The 22,396-nt window shown below is 40.1% G+C and overlaps 2 protein-coding genes across 2 annotated transcripts in view; both read left to right on the top strand.

The window, feature by feature from the left end:
* The window catches only part of LOC146465821 (dedicator of cytokinesis protein 1-like), a 73,510-nt gene that overhangs the window by 41,753 nt on the left and 9,361 nt on the right, over positions 1-22,396 (top strand). Inside the window, exons 40-49 of the mRNA XM_085127926.1 lie at positions 6,188-6,264; positions 8,023-8,108; positions 14,264-14,432; positions 14,822-14,862; positions 15,647-15,737; positions 18,380-18,493; positions 18,969-19,058; positions 20,770-20,874; positions 21,526-21,612; positions 21,785-21,839. Of these exons, the coding sequence (XP_084984052.1) occupies positions 6,188-6,264; positions 8,023-8,108; positions 14,264-14,432; positions 14,822-14,862; positions 15,647-15,737; positions 18,380-18,493; positions 18,969-19,058; positions 20,770-20,874; positions 21,526-21,612; positions 21,785-21,839 (915 nt within the window). The remainder of the gene's footprint in view (positions 1-6,187; positions 6,265-8,022; positions 8,109-14,263; positions 14,433-14,821; positions 14,863-15,646; positions 15,738-18,379; positions 18,494-18,968; positions 19,059-20,769; positions 20,875-21,525; positions 21,613-21,784; positions 21,840-22,396) is intronic.
* LOC146465822 (histamine H2 receptor-like) lies at positions 8,150-12,273 on the top strand. The gene has a single exon (XM_085127927.1). The coding sequence runs from the start codon at positions 10,163-10,165 to the stop codon at positions 11,117-11,119; it is 957 nt and encodes a 318-aa protein (XP_084984053.1). The 5' UTR covers positions 8,150-10,162; the 3' UTR covers positions 11,120-12,273.

Below are 22,396 nucleotides of genomic sequence, written 5' to 3'. Positions count from 1 at the left end.
GAAATTCGATTAAAATCGATAAAATATTTTGTTGTGAGTAATCGATAATTATCGATTTTTGAATCAGGGCTATCGATTTTATCGAAACTGAATTATCGTTCCAATTTTCGAAACGGCAACACCTAAACATATTAAAGAACTCGCAGAAACACTTATAACAACTTCCCTGTTCGTAAAACGATATAAATTGCTTCATCTTTTCTACAAACTTTTAGTATTACTCAGCGTGTGTTGTATTTGAATGAAATCCGATATAGATCCCTGGTTGATTATTCCACTGTTTTATTTATTTGCTGATGTAACACAATCGCACGCTCGTTGCTCTTTCACCCAGTCTTTAAAGGGAAAGGTTTTCGTGATTTTTTGAGTAAAGGAAAAGGAAAAATAATTTACGTTTGTAATCGAACCCAGTTAATCGAACAATAAAATCAGGAAGAAAATGATAATGCTGTCTCTTTGGTCTCTTGTACAGTGTTTGTCAACAAATCATTTCATTGTTGCCTTTGAAATCTACATTTAAAGAGTCACAATAAAACGCTCCCTCAACGGAAACAGGATAATTTTTATCGATTCAATAACGATCGATGAATCCGATGAAATCGATAACATTAACACTTCGTCGGCGTGTGAGTATCGAATTTTATCGATTGACCGATAAAATCGATATCGTTTAAGTTCAAATTAAAGATATATATCGATTTATCGAATGATTTTCCGATATCAATTTTTATCGATTGACTACCCCGAGAGTATACATGCATAAAGTAAGAATAGAGTGTTTTATGTGCCTTCACAAAAGATGGGGTTCATTGAAGACAAAGTTGACGAAAGAGTGTCTGTGTAAGTGGGTTAATGTTTCATGACATTTAGTTGATGGGGCAATTAGAAAGTGTGTTGAATTCTAAAAGAACTATGGGATTTTCCCCAGGGAAAGAGACAACTGTGCATAATAACAGGGTGCCCATATTAAGGGGTTGGTATAAAGTGGGGTTTGACTTTACTCAGATTGGCCCCTGTCATGACATTGTTTCCATTTTGTAGTTTGTATTCCACTTCCAGTGAAAGAGAACATGATTTATTAGACCTTAATCTTACTATGATCATCCATGGAACTTATATAAACTCTATAAACTTTAACAATACTGTAACAATGGTTTTGTTGATAAATAAAAACTAAGTTGGTAACATCAGTTATTATGTTTTGTTGGTTTTGTAATTATTGGGATCAAATTCTAAAGTTAATTGCTTAAAAGCAATATAATGGATATTATAAACTGCATATCAAAGGGATTTTTTTCTTTGAAGTACCAATTAATGATTGGGTTTTTTTCCTACAAGGCATTCAATCTGATTAAAGTTTATTTCAGTGTGAAGTATAGTGCATGTGTGTTTTATCAACTGTTTCCATGCTATATCGGGAAACACTTCCTGTAGCTCCGACTGTGAGATTTACGGCGTCCGCTGTAATGATGTGGCCAATATGTTACAGCGACATATTTTTCAATTTCAATTTGAGAGATACAGCCGATTGTGTGTCAAATGGTCGCCTACGGGAGGCTAAAAACAATTGAAAATTTTAAACAATCATCTCTAAAAGTGGTCGCTTACTAGAGGTGGTCGCTTACGAGAGGTGGTCGCCTACGAGAGGTTCCATCTATAGTGATTTGACTTGAAACCTCTTGGTATTTTGGAAAAGTGGTCGCTAATGAGAGGTGGTCGCTTACGAGAGGTGGTCGCAAAGGGAGGTTCGACTGTATTTAATCATAAGTGATTTTGCCAAATGTAAAGTAAAACGGACAATTGCGGTTGTATCTTGCGTAAGCGTTCCATGTATTGAATGCGAGGCTGCTTCTGCAGTAAAGAGTAGTTAAACTATTAACTTGTAATTTTTATTGCCAAACCGACTTGGATTCAGTTGTTTTCTTAGTTATAAAAGGATTACTGTGCAATCTGGGTTCACTATCGCAAGAGTTACGACTGTTAAAATTTGACCGACCAAAAAGGGGTAGTGCCCGAGCAAAGACATGTTTGACCGGACAACGTGACCGGCGCCTGCCTGTTAGTTATTTGCAGCCCTGAGTACTTTTGACCTTGGATTGACCATTGGCCGTAGTGTTCGTGTATCTGGCATGTTCGACAGTGTTTGGTTAGGCGGCTCCCCATGTAAGTCCCACGATATGTGTGGTAGATGACCACTGGATGACTTGTTTTCTCTAAAACCAAGGGTTTGTCACATTTTCTACATTTTATTCTTTCACTAACCAGTACAGTTCCCATTGGTTGTCCACAGCTCAGAGTAAAATCATGGAATTCTTGAAACTCGCGTTCACTAAACGCCACGATATTCGGATTTAAGAATAACAGACTACGAGTTTCGGCAGTAAAGGCTTCAACATCTTGGGTTGTTTGCTGAGGGGAGGTTCCATAAATATACTGTTTTACAACGGAAGCAAAACTGGTAAGGCTCAGGAATATGTCGCCAATGGTTTGAAACACAAACCCGACGCGAAATAAGTGGCCGTAATTTCTAACTGTCGTTGACATGTTGAGAACGTCTTGTGTTGTGTCAGTAATGGTACGGCCAACCTCGTTCCCAGGGTCTCTTCTCTTCACGAACCAGGGAAGTGAAGAGGAGAGACCCTGGGAACGAGGTTGTGGTATGGCGTGGGCTCGACGCTTCGATTCGCAACGGTTGCCTAGTTACAAGAGCGAAGTGTACCACCCTAGCTATAGACTCCCACGCAGTCGTTTTTAGGGGAATCGGGGAGGAGGTAATACGAGTCCCTTAAAAACGACTGCGTGGGAGGCTACCCTAGCTATTACCGTTTGTTTTAAAACAAGCCGTAAGACAAACACACATTCATTTCTTCTTTACTTCATTGCCTCTATCATTGCCTTCTGTTTTCGTTGATATTTATTTCTGTTCCATACTTCAATTTATGTTTTGTGGTTCCGCGTTTGGCCACAAGTAAACTGAAGCTCTCCCTGTTTCCGACACAGGGAAGGAATCGAACTTGACCAATAGAAAGGTGAGATGAAATTAGAAATCATTTTAAGACATTGGAGGTGTTTGATGTCAACTATAACAACTTACTATTGACAACCGAGCAACGCGAGTCCTGTGTTTATTAAAAAATAAAAGGAGCGAACAATGAAGAAAAGGAAAAGATCGAAATTCAGAGGTTTGTTTTTTTAATAAGGCATTTAAAAAAGGAATAAGGAATTTAAAATCAGCCAGCGCGCTGATAAAACGGATTAAAACAACTCCGTCTTATGCCAACCTAACAGCAAACCGAGCGACTGGTAGATATGATAGTGTTGATGGGAACCGGTTGAATATACTCGAGCCGATTGTTTGCGGCAAATTTACCAACAATAGCTAGTGCGATTACATTGAATAACTGTTGTTCCAAACAATCAACCTTTCTGTCGAGGGAAGGTGATAAAATTTTAATTGAGGGTATTTAAACCATGATGCAGGATTGCAGCTTTCATAGAGCACTTTTCAAAAGGACGCGTGATGGCAACGTTACGTCTGTATCGAGAAGAAACTCGTTTACTGTCACGAGCAGAAGTAGTAGAGGAAAGAAGGCAGCTGACGAGAGTAATTGACGGGGACGCATTCTTTCCTTTAAAATCGTGGCCAAAGGAAATGCCGCTCATAGTCTGGAGAAAACCCATGGGTGACACCGAAACCTTCAAGTTGGTTCTCTTTCTCATCGGCAACGGTTGTGAGCCAACCCTTATCAGAAGATGGATAATGCTGGCGCAGCACTGAGCGGACTCAACAGTTAAGGCAGAAAAGAGGGCAAGACAAGTAGATTTTGTCCTCAACAATGCCGAGCAAAAAGCCATCTGTGGTTCTACTTTGACGTAGACTACAACAAACTTCTGTACCTCAATGGGTTACCGAAGTAAAAGAGAGTCATTACAAAATGATCTCTCACAACGGCTCCTTTAGGAGCCACCAAATGCCACTAAAGTTATTGACCAATACTACCGTACAGTCTACTTTTTCCATAAAATACAAATTTTAACCTATAGTATTCTGCATTAGTTGTCAGGAAAACACGTTTCCTAGTTCCAGTCGATTGTAAGTTTTTGTTTTGTAAGAAACGCATCATTTAGTTTCTCACACTAAAGAACGAAGAAAACTTATATTTGTTGTATTTTACAGCATCAGCCCCTAGTTTAAATTTTGTTTACTTCTAGTTCATTTTCTGTTTCAACGAGAAACGCATCATTTGGTCGCTCACGCTGATAGAACGAGAACGAGATATATTCAAGCGTGCTTGTTTCGGTTCATGGATTAAAGAACGAGTTATATACACGTTTAGCGCGGTTGTTTCGGTTCAGTGGATTGAGGAACGAGATATATTCATGTGTAATGCGCTTGGTTCGGTTCATGATTAAAGAACGAGATATATTCATGTGTAGTGCGCTTGTTTCGGCTCATGGATTAAAGCACGAGGTATTTTCATGTGTACTGCGCTTGGTTCGGCTCATGGATTAAAGAATCCGTACTTAATGAGATGCAGTTTCACCACTTGAACGAGTCGTACGACTCGTGCGAATCTGCCAGGCCAGGACCTCCTTTAATGAGATGCAGTTTCACCACTTGAACGAGTCGTACGACTCGTACGAATTTGGCAGGCCATGACCTCCTTTAATGAGATGCAGTTTTACCAAATCAAACGTCATGTTATTTTCATTAAAAGTATCACACTCACCACTTGGCTCGTACGACTGGTACGAGTCGTAAAGGCACTTTCACGACCCGAACAAGTGGTGAGTATTGGACATGACTGGAGGTAAATTTGGCAAATTTCATCTTACATTTCCTAAGCTGATATAACATCTAATATGCTGAAACTTTGCAAGGTTACTAAAGTAAAAGGTGCTCAATCCAGTGCTGGTATCAGTTTTTCGTTCAGTTCAATTTTAACTCATTCAAATCTGTTGCCGCCATTTTGGAGAAGGGTCTATTAGGAGGGTAGGGTGAGGGGCCAAAAATAGAGAGTGGGTGGAGTGGGTAGTTCATTCACTGATCCTCTTCGGAAAAGGTTCTTCCAGGCTACTCTCTTCCGGGGTATCTTTACTGCGTTCTGCCGTCCCGTACCTGGCTCGGGTTTTATTTGAGAAGTTGGTTTATGACGATCCCGTTTGGTCCCCTCTGCAAAGCTAAGAGTTGCCTGTGTTGTTTGTAGTGAAACTGCTTCAAAACGATTAGCAAGTGGTCCTGTTCGAAAAAGTTGTTGACATGTCAAACGGCTATGCAATGGGATCATTGACAGCCTTGACAACGTTTTGACAACGTTGCCTAACTGTTTCACCCCAAAACACTTCCCTTTACTGACAATAGCGTCAACCGTATGACGTGATAAAATCCAAAATGGCGACGCGCGGGAACTTCAAAAGCGAAAATAGGCGATAGTAATATCTGATTTTTAGCACTCTTGAATGTTTTTCTACTTTTCAAACTAAAATTTAGAATTTAGACATTTCCAACAATTTAACTTCAATTTGTTGTCAGAGTGGAAGTTCCCTTTAAAAGAGAAAGTGGCGAGGAAGCCTTTGAAGAAACCATAGGGCTTATAGAATAAGGTTTTCTCATTACAGTGTTGTTACATAAATGGAAAAAAAAAGAATAGAAATTGTGAGACGGTTCACACAATTACAAATGGCTAAAATAAATGATATAAATGATATACAGTGGAAACAATCAGAAACGAATAGACGGACAGCTGAAAACGTTACATGTAAGTTTAAGAATGATAATAACAGATTAAGTAGTTGGGGTAAGTTGTATGGAACCAGGAGCCATAATCAAGGATGGAGACCGTAACGAGATGCCATCTCGACTTGTGGGCTTGTCCCCATGGGTTGTACCAAAAAATCTATGGCTCCTGATGGAGCGTAGATGGTGAAGCCTGGTCAACTGTCTTTTTTGAAGTGAGTAAGAAGACTTGATGATTGTTTTTTGTATTGTACCTCGAACAATTTGATTTGGAAAAGAGCAAGATTCGTACCAATCGGCCCTAACCAACTAGATTACGACAATCCCTTACTTTTCCTGGGGATAGTAAAAAGAGCGATCCACGCGCGCGCGCGCGCGAAAATTGTCTCCCGCGAGGACACGCGACACGTGGTCTACTAACTTACTGTCGTGATTTTTTTCTTCTTACAGAACTCCGCCGAGCAACAATTCCCATTTTCTTTGACATGATTCAGTGTGAGTATGCGAGCAAAGAGAATTTCACGTCGGTAAGTCCTTTTTCAGCCATATTAGACAGAAAACTAAAAGTTGCTAGAGAGATTTAGAATCGCGTTTACAGTAAACCGTAAGTGTGAGATTTGCGTTTGTGTTTCTTGAAAAGAAGGGTACATAGATGAGAATAGTGCAAAATAATTCTGGCCTTTGATACTAACTCAAACCTACTGAATTTTACTAAGAAACTGAAAACAGCGAGAGGCAAATATAGAATACACATGGTCACGTGGTCATTCCTGCCATTTGCCGTAAACAATTCTAAATTTCTCTATTGTTGGAAATGTTGTATGGCATGGTTTAGTAACGTTCCTTTCCCACTTCTCACATTTCTTATAATATTAGTTAGATAAGGCCATTCCAGGATAGTAAGAACGGGTAAAAATGAATGTAATTTAGTTTTTTTTACGTTTCTCAAGTCCACCTATCCAGAGGTCTAGCTAATGTTTGCAAAAATAGATCCAATGTTATTGAAATACGGTCCACGACTCAGTGGGCAAAGGGTTGAAGGTATCATCTTCTAGGGGGTCTGCACGCCAGAAATGATTTAACGAAATGGAGCGTAAACGGTGCATTTCGAGCAAAGTTATAGTTTTAAACTTTCAATAAGAAAACATAGTCAGCGGGCGAAAACAAACCTTGTGCATTACCAGTAACTACCCCTGAGTTAGCAAAATACAGCTTCAGGCAACCGGCCGTTAAAGTGCATCTAACCCCCAAATTGTTTTCGCTAAAATAAATCTTTGCACCTGTTCGAAACACATTGAGCCTTTTTGCGCCTTTTTTCAACCAAATCTTGACTTTTTATAGGCTGTAAAAGTTACGAAATCTAGCCATCGTCTGCCCCATGACCGAGCTCGAGAGGGGCATGGGTCTATTCCTTACATGACGTCACAAACTGCTTTGCATGCATTTTCACAAAGACTTGATACAATGCAAATCAGTTTGTGACGTCAAGTAAGGAATAGACCCACGCCCCTTACTGGCTCGGGCACGGAACAGATGATGGCTAGATTTCCTAACTTTTACAGCCTTTAAAAAGTCAAGATTTGGTTGAAAAAGGCGGTAAATAGCGCGATATGTCTCGAACAGGCGCAATGATTTATTTAAGAGAAAAAGAAATTGGGGGTTAGGTGCACTTTAAGTACACTGCTGTTTATGGAAAGACAAAAAGGACAAATGCTCCAAAGTAAAAAAAGTGAACTGTTTGAGGAAGATTTCTGAAGTTAATTAAATACTGATCTCATGCCGTTAAGGCATTTTGAAGTTTTCTAAGAGGGTATGTATTTAACAGCCGGTCCACGGTCCATTTCCTTGGCAGCTAAATTGTCATGGATCGGCTGTTGTTATGCGTGAACCTGTATATTTCTGACTGGATGTGATTATATGAAATTCATATAATTATTTGAACTGCGGATGAAAGACTGAATAAATGAGAGACCATCGCAGTTTGAACCCAGCTTAAGCAGTTGCGACACTTGAAGAAAGCCTGAAAAAATTTCAGGCTTGAACGGGATTCAAACCCATGACCTCTGCGATACCGGTGCAGTCTCTCTGGGTTTTTTTTTGGATTTCTTTTCTCCGAGTATGCCTGTGTCACTGACTGAATAATGCATCATCTAGGCTTAAAAATATACACCATCACATTTATTACATTGCGCTACATTCCTGCTAGGCATACAAAGAACTTTGTTATAATAAATCCCACGGTTGCAAAGTACTTGACATGTGTAGTGCTTGGTTTTGTCAAACAGGTTGAAAGTGAGATTATCAGCAAACTCGACGTGCTTGTTGAGGGTGGTAAAGGCGACACACAGTACAAGGAATTGTTCTATAAGATGTAAGTAGTAGCTTACGCTTCTAAAAAGGAGTTTATTATTTAGGCAGGCTGACCTCTAAGACGAAATGGGTCGGTTATTTCAACGCATTTCAGAGGAGGTTTAACAAAACTGCAGTGTAAACCGACTTCACTCTGGCCTACCTGAAGAGTTGAACGTTGCTTACTGTAAACAGTGTAAAGAAGCTATGTAGAACTGAGTGTCGAAGCACTGATTTATTTTCTTAAAATGAAACAAGGACAAGCAGAGATTTCGGTCTATTGATAGTCTTAAACCATGCACTAAGTTAGACTTCGTTTAAATAACCTGGCCATTGTGTTTAAAGCATGAAACAATTAGGCATAACGTCATGTTTGGGGCGACCAACACCGTTTGCAACGTCGTCCATGGTTTATCGAGAGGACAAAAGAACGAACAACAGAACAATGTCCCCAGCCCTAAAAAGCAATGCAGCTGCAGGTTATCAGGGTCGAGTGAAAATAGAGCTTTTGAAAGGTGCAGGTCTTCTGCCAGTTTTGCACCTAACCAACCAGAAATACTCTTAACTGTATGAAGTTTCCTTTGTTAAGTAGCCTCTTAGTAAACTCTGAAATAACCATTAACTTCAACCTCGTTCCCGGGACGTGAAGAGCTGAGACCCTGAGAACGAGGTTGTATTAACCCCTAAAAAGACGTTAGTAACATTGATGTATTAAGAGAACGCTGAATTCTGTCCACGTTTGCTGCTAAAGGACAAAACATCGTCGAAAATGTTAGCTACATAATACAAGAATACAAAGTGAAATAGAAGCAAGTACCCTGAGTACTTGTTCGAGGAAATACAGTTAAATCAACATACACATTCTCCCTACTGCTGTCAATGATTTTTTATTGTAATAGTTGTGAGAATTTGTTTGAACATCACGTCAACATCATCCCTTTATTCTCGTGACCTCAGTACTTGTTTATCAAGTAGTGATATTTTAAGGAGGAATTGGATGCTGGTTTAAAGGTTAACAAATTGCCTTAGCACCAGAAATCAAGCCTACAGACCAGACCGACTGAAAGGGTGCTTTCATTTTCCATGAAATTACGGAAATTTTATAACCAGGTCATAGATATTCATAGCCAAGTGAGCTCAGTGCCAGCTGACTAACCACTGGCAAATTTTCAACATTTTCTTCCACCTCTGACCCAGGCTATTGTTCACGTACTTGCTAATTCTTTCCGTTTCAGCCACTTTCGGTTTCTTTGAGTTTAATAATTTAACATACAACCCTATCTACGAATAAATATTAAATGGTCGCCGGGGTGTGAACCTTGTGATCAGTGAGGGGTATAACTAAAATAAGTATAAATCTACTAGTGTTCTATCGCGAATGCCATTCTCTGATTGGCTGCGCTACTCGCTATCTATTCTGTGATAGATAGTGAGTAGCGGTTTTCAACAAAATGGCGGCCGCTTCGCCGCGTTTTCGAAGTGTCTGCGATGAGGATATAGATAATTTACTTGTTTAGTTTTGAACGACAAGTAGATTTATATCAAAACAATTAGATTATTTGCTCTCGATTTCTATGCGTGATAGCTGATTCGGGCTGCGCCCTCATCAGCTATCACGCGATAGAAATCTCGAGCTCACAATCTAATTGTTAATTAGTTTTGCTCTTCAGAACTTGACCGTCTGGTTTTGCATGTAGTTGCGTGATGTTTTCAGCGCCAAACACTCTTTCGCGAAATCTCCGTCTTTTGGTCAGAACTGTATCTCACCGTTTTTTCATAAATAACTGGCCTACAAAAACGTCTAGTTTGAAAACAGCGAGAGTCTTACGAATGTTCTGCGGGTGTTTTAGTCGGTATTCCCAGAATGTTATTTTCCGGTTTTTGCTTTCACTTCCCGTTCAATCCAATCCAATGTCAGAAGTCCTACAACATTCTTCATAAACTTCCGTCTTTGGATCAAAGCTTCATTCTCGCGCTTGTCTCAAACAGCTCCGACGTTGTGTCGTTCTCGAGAAATCCTGCGCGGTTTAATAACTGCCAGACCAATCCGTTATAATTAGCTCTTATGAAAGCAACATGAATCTCACCAACACCTCCACGAAAGATTGTCATCTTTCCATGCCGCACGCCATTGCTCTGATGACAACCAATTCCCTGACAGCTGTTCTGGGGACGTTTGGGAACTTTCTTGTTTGCGTTGCAGTCCTTACAAGCCAGCGCCTTCGCCGCTGTTCCAATTTCCTTCTTGTCAGTTTAGCGGTTGCTGACCTTATTATCACCATGGCGTGCGCACCATTACTTGTTGTGATGGCCGCGAAGCTGTCATTTGCCCAGGAGTGTCTAACAATCCTTGAACGTGTCTATGCCAACATCGCTCACCTCTCTTGCTCCTCGTCCATTCTCCACCTCGCGGCGATAAGCGTTGATCGTTTCGTTGCAATCGTGTTTCCTTTGCGCCATGGAACCATTATGAAGAAGTATGGCCTGAAGGTTATGCTCGTGATCGTGTGGGGTACCGCGATTTTGTTTACGAGCGTTCGAGTCCCCTTCTACAAAGAAACCTTTCTTTTCGCCTTTGCGTTGTTCGCTGTCAGTTACATCATCATCATTGTTTCCTACGTGTCGATCTTGACTTTTCTGGTCAAAGAACGACGGAGGAAAAAATATTTCAGGTCTACAGCTAGCTCGGTGGCCGCCACATCCCACTATGAAGTCGAGCGTCGCGTCGCCTTCACCCTGGCGATTGTGATCGGGATCTTCAGTGCGTGCTGGTTTCCGCTGATTATTTCATTCTTTGCCACGGGCAAGCATATGGTGAAGTTGCATAGCCCTGCATCTATGTGGATGAGGACTTTGGGTCTGTCAAATTCCGCCATGAACTTTCTGATCTATAGTTGGCGGATTCGCGATTTCCGTGACGCCTATACCAAGATTTGCCGCGGGGTTGTTGTCTGTAGGCAGTTAGGACTATCGCGCTTAATTCCGAGAAACGGGCCGGAATCCTCAAACAGAACTGCAACAACCTTAATGTAGTTAGAATGCTGCGTGCTTCAGTGTGTTATTGACGACTTTCATCGACATTTTTTTTAGAAGCCGAGTAATTTAAAACTCTTGTTATTAAAGGGCCAGTGCCACCTATTTTACTGTCACCTTGAATAGCCAACTTGCCGGAATCGTTAAAATAATGGTTTAGTTTAGTTTAGTTACTATTGCACAGAAACTGGTATTAATTACGTTTTGCTGCGGATGGCTAGGATGAAAATAGATTGCAACCAATTTTTTCAAGTTCTTCTTGAGTATTTTAGAGAAGTCGTTAAAAACTGATCATAGTTAGTTCCTTCTTGGAGAAACCCCTTGATATTTTCTTCTCGGTGTTCTAAAAGCAATTTCTTGAGAATGATGTATTATTCTAGAAAGTGACATAGGCATACTCGGAAAAAAGAAATCCGAGTGCTCCTATCAGGAGCCGAACCTCTAGGTCTTAGGTTCGACTCCTGATAAGAGCACTCGGATTTCTTTTTTTCCGAGTATGCCTGTGTCACTTTCTAGAATAATACATCATTCTTATTCATTCACCAGGCTTGAAATATGCCATCACATTTATTTCAAACAATTTCTTGTAAGCAAAAAGGTTTTTCGTCAAATGTTTGTGCAGTTTTGACCAAAATACTGCAAAATCGCCATGACAGTGCACCTTTAAATAACATGCTATATACGCCGCAGAGTTTACGCTAGTCTGTGGCATTGTGAGATGAAAATATATTGGCATATAAAATACAAACATTAATACCTCAACTGCTTCTTCAGTGTAGAGCAAATCTCAGACTATTTCTGTATGCTACCAAGGACCAGAGTACTTCAGTGATATTAACAACTCAGTCTGTTTTCTCCTTCAAAAATACACTTTTTTGCAAGAAAGGCTAATTTAGGGGTTGAGGCTGTACATTCTTTTTTTGTTTGTTTTTGGCAATTTGAGCCTAAAAAAGTTTTTAAGATGTTCCTATTAAGTTACCTGTTGTAATATTGCAATAAATCTTTGCGGACATAACCAAGACACCCATCAAAGAGCAACATGTACCGTAATGTGGATTGTGTAGACTAAAGTTGTACATGTATTCGTATTTTATCCGTTTTCATACGGTTCATTTTTAAAAACATTTGGTCGTAATAAAAATGTTCTTAACTGACTCTCATCCTGTGTAATGTTCTTCGTATGTTCTTAAATTTTAGTTAATCTCAGCCTCAACGTTCTTACGAAAAAGGTTCTGATAAAAAAAAAAGAGTGTATTTTTTATTGAAGGGTATTTTTCCTTGTTTCGATATATATCTTTCCATTAGCCGCCTTGTCTCGTCCTTTATGACTGTACGGAAAGTAGATCTCAGCAAGGGCTATTTTCAGGTATTATTAAGAAATAATAATTCTAGAGAGCTTTAAATTAATACATAAAAATTTGGTTGCATTTTTCAAGATTGAAGCTAACTTGTGCTCATTAATTTAACAAATTTAACTCAACCTTAGCAAATGGAGGAAATTCTAAAGATACTACTTTTCGCACCTTTACAAACTGAAGCCAGATTCTCATTCGAAAGAATAGCAGGTGTTCAGCACTTATGTGTTTTACTTGACCGGTTACAAAGGCTGCGATGTTTCCTAAACTGAGTGAGATCTACTTTTACTGAAAAATATCCCGTAACAATTAACTCTTTTTTGCTTATTGCCAATCGATTACTTGTTATTGTTCGTGACCGCAGTAGAATTAACCTACTGGCATTTCGATAGATAGATTGAATGTCGAAAGTAATTCTGCCTTTTGTTTTGGTTTGTCTTCACTACGATTAGCAATTGCTTAAAATATTTCCTTAACAACACAACAACAACAACACTTAACAACACGATGAACCAATCAGAATTCGAAGCAAGTACATGTAACTGACGGCAAACGCGGGAAAACGCGGGCGAGCGAGGCACGATTGGTTTTGGTTTGGATTTCCATTGGTTAAGAAAATGGCGCGGACTTTGCCAACCAATCAGAGCGCAGTAAAGCAAAACCAAAGCAAACGCGAAATTACTTTCTACACTGAATTGAAAACCGCTCTATATTGTAGTTATTGCTTTCAATGCCTTGTTTCAAGTTACAGCCAGTGAAGAACCGCCTACAAGACAATTGCGAGTAATGCATCAGGTTTCAGTTGATGCAAATGTGTGTCCTTTCAAAGCGATACTTGCCATCACTTACAGAATATTACGACCTTTTCAGGGTCACCAAACTGAAATATGGTGTTCTACGTACACAAATTGGCTACAGAATTTCCATTCCAACCTTAAAGAAATTTTCATTGCCCCACCCGGCATATCGAAATTCGCTCAACTAATTTACAGTTCACACGATTGAAACAACATTGTCGGGTACAAAGCCCGTAAACGATCCGAACTATTGAGTTATGGAAAGGTGTGATTAGCCTGTGTATCTGTAGTATCGAGAGCTTTCTCTGTTCGTGCGTGTGAAATATTTAAATTTTGCGCTTCAAAACTGTATGCATACCCTCAAATAGTTGTATTCAGTTCTTCAAAATTATCTGTAAATTATTAGAATTATATGAGTCGGTCTTTCAGCGGGACTGTTTGGCAGGTGACAAAAATGATATAGCTGGATGTTTTGATAGCCAAACCAGGCATAAACGGTTCCACAATTATTCTCCAGGATATGGCTTAAGCGTGCTAGTCTCGGGGCACACTTTTCTTATGATAAGAATACGTTCGAAAATGAAAACGTTTCCCAGAAGGCCTCTGGATCGTATCATTCATGGTCTATAAAGTTTTGCCTAACAAAGTTTTGTCAATCAAGTATAAATTAATAGTGCCACCAAATGTACAACTAAATTGGATAAAAGATACCACACTGGAAAACAGAACCAGTGTTCTGGGCACAAAGTGCAAAATTACAAGAAAGCGGATAAGATTAAACTTATTAAAATCCGTTTTTGGAACGGGCGGACCCAATTTCAGAATTGCCATTCTCCTGAAACTCTGACGTCATTAGCTGTCATTGTATTAGAATTCCTTGTTTGTACCCCTTTTGGAAATTTGATCATCTTTGATTCAAGATAAGAAAGCAAGCTTAAGGGGAGCTTGGGACAGGGACTTCCTTCCTTTAATAAGAGAATTTTTATCTTCAGCTTGTTGGAGCTGTTCAGCAACTGTTCACAGCCAGCGCAGTTTAAAGAGGATGGCACCAGATTTGTAGGCTTGATCACCAAGCTCCTAGAAAGACTGCTGGACTACAGGACTGTAGTACTCGGTGATGATAACATTGACAATCGGATGAGTTGTACTGTTAATGTGCTGGTGAGTGAGTCTCTACAGTTTGTACCACACGGCCGAGATTACTCTTAAATGATTCTTATTTCTTTTGAATGATATTACCACCGTAAACGTAAAACGCGTTTCAATTGAGTGTCTTAGTTAATTGCGTTCGCTTTGGTTTGATTTGACTACATTGTGCAAAAAAGGCGCCACGTTTTACTTTCCACTTTTTGTCGCATGTGTTTTCTCGCGCTTGGCGCGAGTTACATTGACTTCAGTGCTTAATTCTAATTGGTTCGCTCTGGTTGCGTCCGTTGTGATTGGCTAAAGTGATTACCACACTCAGTTGGAAACCGGTCTGTAATTTCTCTTTATTCTATTTATCCTCATTTATTTTATCGCAGTACTAACTTGTTTTTCGTCAATTACAGAACTTTTACAACGAGATTAAGAAGGACGAGATGTACGATCGGTAAGTTAAAATTCTGCAGTATTTATAATTCATTTCATAATTCATTGTCAAATTCGTTAATACAGAATCGCCAAGGGCACTTCGGAGATCGATTTTAATTGGTGGAATGTCTTTCCGAATCTTACCTTTTCACTTCAGATGAAAATGAAATACTCGAGTTTTTATATTGAATAGTCACTGGGTAACACTGAAACATTGATTTCTTTTGGCATCAAAAAGATAAAAATGTGGCCTTGTGTACAAAAAGATTACCAGCTAGGGTTTTCTTAACAAGATCACGAGCTGGTAAATTCGGAAATCCCTCCTAAACATTTTGTCTGAAATGTTCCGCATGAGAACAATCAATACTTTGTAAGTTTGCTCAAAACTCCCTTTAAAACTACCCAAAGCAAAAACGAAAAGTAACATTTCCTCAATTTTTTCGTTTATTGTTCCTGATTTACCCAGTCTCGCAGTTCCTTCCCATCCCTTGCACTTGACTTTCTAATGTTACGTGGTTTTCTGCTCGGTGAGATCTTAATCGGCGTTTTTCGCGAGCCACACGCAACTCAGTGTTCAGTATTTTCTTATACATATTTGCGTGGCTTGTTGTTTAGCCTCCTGTCTCCTGTCTCCTATCCTCTCTCCTCACAAGAAAGTCGGATAATACTCTGTTTTCCAGTGTAAAGGTCTTGTGACCAAATCCAAAATGGCTAATAATGCCCAACGGGAACTTACTTAGTCAAAAGTCAATTGTACCCGTTCGTCGCTTCACATAACGTGGTTTTATTTTCCTTTTCTTCAGTTACGTGTACAAGTTGTGCGATCTTCATTTAAGTGTTGAAAATTACACTGAAGCTGCTTTCACACTTCTGAGAAGAGCAGATGACCTCCAGGTGGGAATGGAGTAAAATTAGTTCACGAGCAATAATTAGGGAACTGTATTTCGACCGTAAAGCCTGGTTTTCACTAGCGACGCAAGCACGGGCGCAAGCACTGAAGAGCTTTATGTCAAGTGAAAACGAAAGCGACGCAAGCACAAGAAAAGGAAAAATTTTGATCCTTGTGCTTGCGCTTGTGGTTATGTTTGCGTCGAGACTGTTTTCAGGGTGAAATAAGCACTCTTGTGCTTGCGTTTGTGGTTATGTTTGCCTCGAGACTGTTTTCAGGGTGAAATAAGCACTCTTGTGCTTGCGTTTGTGGTTATGTTTGCGTCGAGACTGTTTTCAGGGTGAAATAAGCACTCTTGTGCTTCATTTGTGGTTATGTTTGCCTCGAGACTGTTTTCAGGGTGAAATAAGCACTCTTGTGCTTGCGCTTGTGGTTATGTTTGCGTTGAGGTTGTTTTCAGGGTGAAATAAGCACTCTTGTCCTTGCGCTTGTGGTTATGTTTGCGTCGAGGTTGTTTTCAGGGTGAAATAAGCACTCTTGTGCTTGCGCTTGTGGTTATGTTTGCGTCGAGGTTGTTTTCAGGGTGAAATAAGCACTCTTGTGATTGCGCTTGTGGTTATGTTTGCGTTGAGGTTGTTTTCAGGGTGAAATAAGCACTCTTGTGCTTGCGCTTGTGGTTATGTTTGCGTTGAGGTTGTTTTCAGGGTGAAATAAGCACTCTTGTGATTGCGCTTGTGGTTATGTTTGCGTTGAGGTTGTTTTCAGGGTGAAATAAGCACTCTTGTGATTGCGCTTGTGGTTGTTTGCGTTGAGGTTGTTTTCAGGGTGAAATAAGCACTCTTGTGCTTGCGCTTGTGGTTATGTTTGCGTCGAGGTTGTTTTCAGGGTGAAATAAGCACTCTTGTGATTGCGCTTGTGGTTATGTTTGCGTTGAGGTTGTTTTCAGGGTGAAATAAGCACTCTTGTGATTGCGCTTGTGGTTATGTTTGCGTTGAGGTTGTTTTCAGGGTGAAATAAGCACTCTTGTGCTTGCGCTTGTGGTTATGTTTGCGTCGAGGTTGTTTTCAGGGTGAAATAAGCACTCTTGTGCTTGCGCTTGTGGTTATGTTTGCGTCGAGGTTGTTTTCAGGGTGAAATAAGCACTGTCTCTTGTGCTTGCGTCGCTAGTAAAAACCAGGCTTTAAGGTTCGTTTTACCGCCCGGGGCGCTTATTTCATTTTGTGGTCCCATGGAAGGGGCTTACTTCTTTTGGACATAAATATTTCAATGCCGGCCTAAGAACTCCACATGGACAATAACAGAAACTAAAGACTGTGAGATTATAGTAACAACGCGTTGTCACAGAAGATTTTTTCTTGTGTATAACTTCAATGTGAACTACTTCAAAGGTCCACTTATCGGAATGGGGGAGGGGTTGGGGGCTTACGCAATCGACAGGCTCTTCAGTGTGAGAGAGATTTCAGGAAGGGGAGGGGTTAGTGAAAAGGGTGTGTTTATTGACAAACACTCATTCAAAGGAGTGCGCTTATAATTGTTACAAAGGGAACGTTTGTTGGAAGGAGGGCACGAAGTCGAATCGTAGTGTGCTATACTGTACCTCAAAGACAATATTCTGGTTTAGTCTAAAGGCGCTTTCCACTAGTCAGAACTGGCTGGCCAGAGCGGTTGATCCGTAAAATTTGATGGACTGATTCTTTGAATTCTTTAAATGGCACGTTATGAGAGCAGTGTGCGCCATTTTGAAGCAATTAAAAAAAGTGGCACATAAACTGTCGTTCAAATTGGTACATTCCGTTCGCGAAATGATTGAACTGGCCGGCCAGTTCTCACAAATGAAAAGCACCCTTATTCTACTTTTTGAGAGGATTTTTAGAGCGGTTTGGCATTGAGTGTCGTTAAACCAGCACCGAAGTTATTACTCTAACCAATCACGGGCGACCTAATAGGGCAATGAACCAATTAAAGCTCGAACCAAACACAAGTGACAGCGCCAAGCGCGGGAAAACGCGTGTGACCAAGTTGCGATTGGTTTTTGGTTTTGCTTCTCATTGGTTGCGAAGGAGGCGCGAGTTTTGATAACCAATCACAGAGCGAAGTAAAGGCGGGAAACCCAAAACAAACACTTCTTACTTTCGATACTCAATTGAAAACCGCCCTATCTTAAGAACACTACTCTTAGGGGCTGTTTACAATGAGGGAGGAAGATCCCAGCACTAGGAAGATCCTAGAAGGCGGATCATCCTAGCGCCATATGTTTTCTCTATTCAGTTTACATGCAAAAAGTTGTACTTGGCCCTAGCGCTAGGATCTTCCTAGAGATAGGCTGAACTTCCTAGCTGAGAGATGGGAAGATCCTAGCTCCATGTAAACTGCCTTCGCTCGGAAGATCCTTGTACTAGGGACAAAAAAGAACAAATACGGCGGGAGCCTAGCGTTCTGCTGCTGAAGGCCGACAATTTTTCTTCTTTTCCTTCTCCACTAGGTAACCACTCCGACTGAAATTTCTGCATGCAAACCAAACGAAAGTTGTTTCGCCTTCTAGGATCTTCCTTGTGCTAGGATCTTCCTCCCCCCATGTAAACAGACCCTAATTGGGGTCTCATTCACTTGTTTATTTTTTGTTTTTTGTCGCTGTTTGTTGTCGTAGTGGACTGATCAAGCTGTCTTCTCGAGCCAAGGAAAGTACCAAGCGGCAACTAGCCAGCGGCAACTGAAAGAGATGCTCTTCAAGGACATTATCGATTACTTTGACAAGGGAAAGGTAAACGAACTGTTTTCCTCAATGTACCGTCAGTTCACATTATAACAACATCTCAGGACTGCGATTAAATGTTCTTTTTGTAGGCGGATCAATTTTGTTTACATGCTCAGCCTCATTAGCTCTATTGACATAAACGACAAAACAACAGTAGCTACAAATAAAAGGTCTCCACAAATTGAAAGAGTTTGGCAAACTTCGTATTGTCTGAGGGTGGTATGTTAGCTTAATGGTGTTAAAAAAACGAGCGTTAAAAGTGTCAAGATTTTGCAAAGAATGTGTGGCAGATAAGGTAGTATATCTTAACAGCTCGCTTGCCACCCAGCCATACATTCTCGGTAAATTTCACAGTTTCTGAAAGTTAACGTCTGTAACTACTTAAATGAAAACTGTTTAGTTGTTGTCTTTTAAATCAGTTCTTTCGTTGATGGTGTTCTCAGCTGTGGTTTCATTTTTTTGACGTGCATCTTGTCCGCAGTGTTGGGAGTACGCCATTAAACTTTGCAAAGAGCTCGCCGAACAGTACGAGAAGGAGACTTTTGATTTCATTCAGCTCAGCCAGATTTTGGTAAGAGGATGGAATTTTACGATTGCTTTTAGATCGATTTTCAGTTGAACGTCAAAAGTTATTTGTTTGATTTTATCGACAGAGTTGATAAGCTCATTTTGCCACTGTAAAGTGCATGATTCGAGCGCTAACGCTTGAAACATCAACACTCGAATCTCTTTACGGTGGTCAAATTTCCTTATCAACGCTGTTATTGATAAAAACCAAACAACGCAGCACCGCAGTTTCTTTCGAAACTAACCCCTTTATCCAAAATTACTTGTGTTTGCTTTGGTTTTACATTTCAATTCTCAGTGATTGGTTAGAGTGAGTACTAAGGTTTCTATTTAATTAACAACATTCAACTGAAACCGCTCTAGTCATGGGTTGTTAGGGAACTTAAGCAAGGACGACGGCGACGGCAACGGCAACGACTACGTCGCAAAACAATGGGTTTGATAAGCAAAATCAATCGCTCTGCATGTACGATTTAAATTTTGGTACATTTCTTTGCCGTCCTCTGCCAAACAACAACGTGAAGTGACCAAATTCAAGCGTTCGTGGAGAAAGTGAGCACACGACGGTGATATTTTTCACTCCCTTTCTTAACTTGAACGCCGCTCCTACCAACTTGGTTCCTGGGTAGTTCACCGTTTCTGTAAAAGTTGAACGAGTGGAGATCATCGCGAAGTAGCACAATTAAAATAATACTGTATTTTCAAGTGACGTTTTCGTTGGCGTTGCCGTCATCCCTGCTTAAGTTCCCTAATTGACCGTAGCTTCGCGGACTTGTAGTGGTATAGTTTTAATCCTGTCGGAGTTTCGATCCAAGCTTCAGTGTTTCGAGCCTTTTCGTGGTGTTGTGTCCTTAGAAACGAAGCTTTTCTCCCCATTGTCTTTTCCGGGGTTTAAGCCAATCACGGCTATTATAACAGGGTTCGTACGGGTTATGGAAAACCTGGAAAGTCGTGGAATTTTATAATTTCATTTCCAGGCCTGGAAAGTCGTGAAATTTCGGTGTGGGTCATGGAGAGTCATGGAAAATGATGTTTATTAAAAAGTGCAAAATAAATTGGGTTTGTTTGCGAAGAAAATAGTAAAAACATACCCAAAATGAAAGATGATTTCCAAGAAAATGGTCATATTTAGGTCATGGAAAACTTGGAGGAAGTCATGGAAATGGTCATGGAAAGTCATGGAATTTCAAAAGCTCAAAAAAAATACGAACCCTGTATAAGGTCTAAGAGAAATGTGACCGATTAACGAGCCGTGCATCCTAAAACTTTGTGTTTTGTTTAATAAACCGATCAGTCAGAGCCCATTTCATGGGTACGAAAGTAAATAATGTTTCATTTAAAATTAGCTGTGGCGTCAGTAAATATTGTTGTATGACAAGTGTACGGAAAGGTACAAGTTTTACTGATTTTGAGTTCTTAATTGGGGGACCTCTGTGTATCCCTTGGTTCCGATATTAGAGACATTTAGAATCGCGTTTAAGGCAAACGGCAAACGTGAGATTCGTGTTTATGTTTCTTGAAAAAATGGGTACATAGATGGGGATAGTGCAAAATAATTCTGACCTTTGACGCTAATGCAAAACTACTCAATTTTACTGAGAAACTGAAAACAGCGAGCGGCAAATACACGGTAAACATGGTCACGTGGTCATTTTTGCCGTTTGCCATTGTCCTGAGCTCTCTCCACCATTTGAATTGTATTGTTTTGTTTGCAGATAAAGCAGGCTGGATTTTATGACAACATAATCAAGGTTGTCCGCGGAGAACCTGAATACTTCAAGGTTGCTTTTTATGGACTTGGCTTCCCGAATTTCCTCAGAGTAAGTGTTTCCATGGAGATTTATATCAAAATACCACAAGAACACAGTTGACCCACCTGACCGTACGTAGTAGGGGTGTCCTGTGTAACATACAGCCTCCAAAATATCAGGTATCTGTTGTACCTGTTGTCGGTCTTCATGAATGCAAGTGCAAATTTGGTCCTGGTTAAAATTAATCCAGCAAGGGTAAGCTGTCCTTTAGTGTTCATGTTTGATACTCAAGGACGGTGCCTACTTTTGTTACTGCGCATACGTTCTGCGCATCTCGAGATACTCGGGTTTCCTTTGGGTGGTGTCTACTTATATAGGGATATTTTTGCGCGGTTTAAAACCATGCGGAGAAAGCAGAAGTTATCAAGTGCTCTCGGTATTAAAAAGAAAAATGGGGGTAATCATGCATTTTTAAGAGATAATAAAGCTTCAATATGGAAAAAAAGTCCCATGCATTGCTTTGTATTTTACTACTTTTTTGAATTATTGTTGCTTAATTATCTCTGAAAAATGCGTGGTTACCCCCAATTTTCGTTCTGGATTCCAATAGCCGTTGCTAAAAGACGCTTTTCGCGCATAGTCATAAACCACACAAAAATACTTCATTATTAGTAGGCACTGTCCTTAATGTTGTTAACTCGAGCCTTTGTTTGCTTTCAGAATAAAGTTTTCGTTTATCGTGGTAAGGAGTACGAGAAAATTGGCGAGTTTGTCGTCCGTATTCAAAGCCAGTACCCAAGCGCTCAGGTGGGGAATTCTAGTTTTTATTGTCCTTAAAGACTCGTATAGACCTTGTCCATTAAACGTTTGTTGTTGTTGTTGTTGTTGTTGTTATTATTAGTTGCCTGTCCACAGCGCAATTTAACTGGAGTGTTGTTCCTTTCAACTCTCGATGTTCCTTTTCTTGTTGTCCTAATAGATTCTGAAGATGAAGGACGCCATTACCAATGAAATCAAGCATTCGGGCCAACAGTGTATCCTTGCATTCAGACCTTGGTCTCCATATAGCTATATACTATAGTTTCTGTCGCCGCACCTACGTGGGGACCTTTCTTTGACCTGAAAATATTTAACAATTATCCTGCGAAATCCTGCGGAATATCGCCTGATACTTAGCCGACGCCGTAGGAGGCAAAAATCAGTGGATATTCCGCAAGATTGAGCAGGATAACTGTCTTATTATTAGACGCATTGATAACAAATCACAGTTTTATTGCAAAAAAGTTGGAGACTATCATTATTTTGCCATTTTATCTCCCCGACACACGAAATTACGTATATCGCAGGATATCTGTTGATTACGAACGAAGAATATGTAGTGCACCACGGCCATATTTGGGCAGTGTTGTAATGTGTTGAACAATAAGCAGTGGTATCTGTCCACGGACATTATTTGTTCAGAGAAACGATCCATTTTCTGGTAACTGTCTATCAATGTTTGTGATTTTGTTCCCTATCTATTTATGATCCGCAAAAAATAACTTTCTCCATAATCTGTTAACGTAAAAATACTTTCCAAAAACTGAATTTT

Source organism: Pavona decussata, unplaced genomic scaffold, assembly GCF_977016875.1.
Source record: "Pavona decussata unplaced genomic scaffold, jaPavDecu1.1 SCAFFOLD_155, whole genome shotgun sequence".
NCBI classification, from domain to species: Eukaryota; Metazoa; Cnidaria; class Anthozoa; order Scleractinia; family Agariciidae; genus Pavona; species Pavona decussata.
The sequence above is the reverse complement of the archived record's forward strand: the minus strand, read 5'-3'. Positions and strand labels throughout refer to the sequence as shown.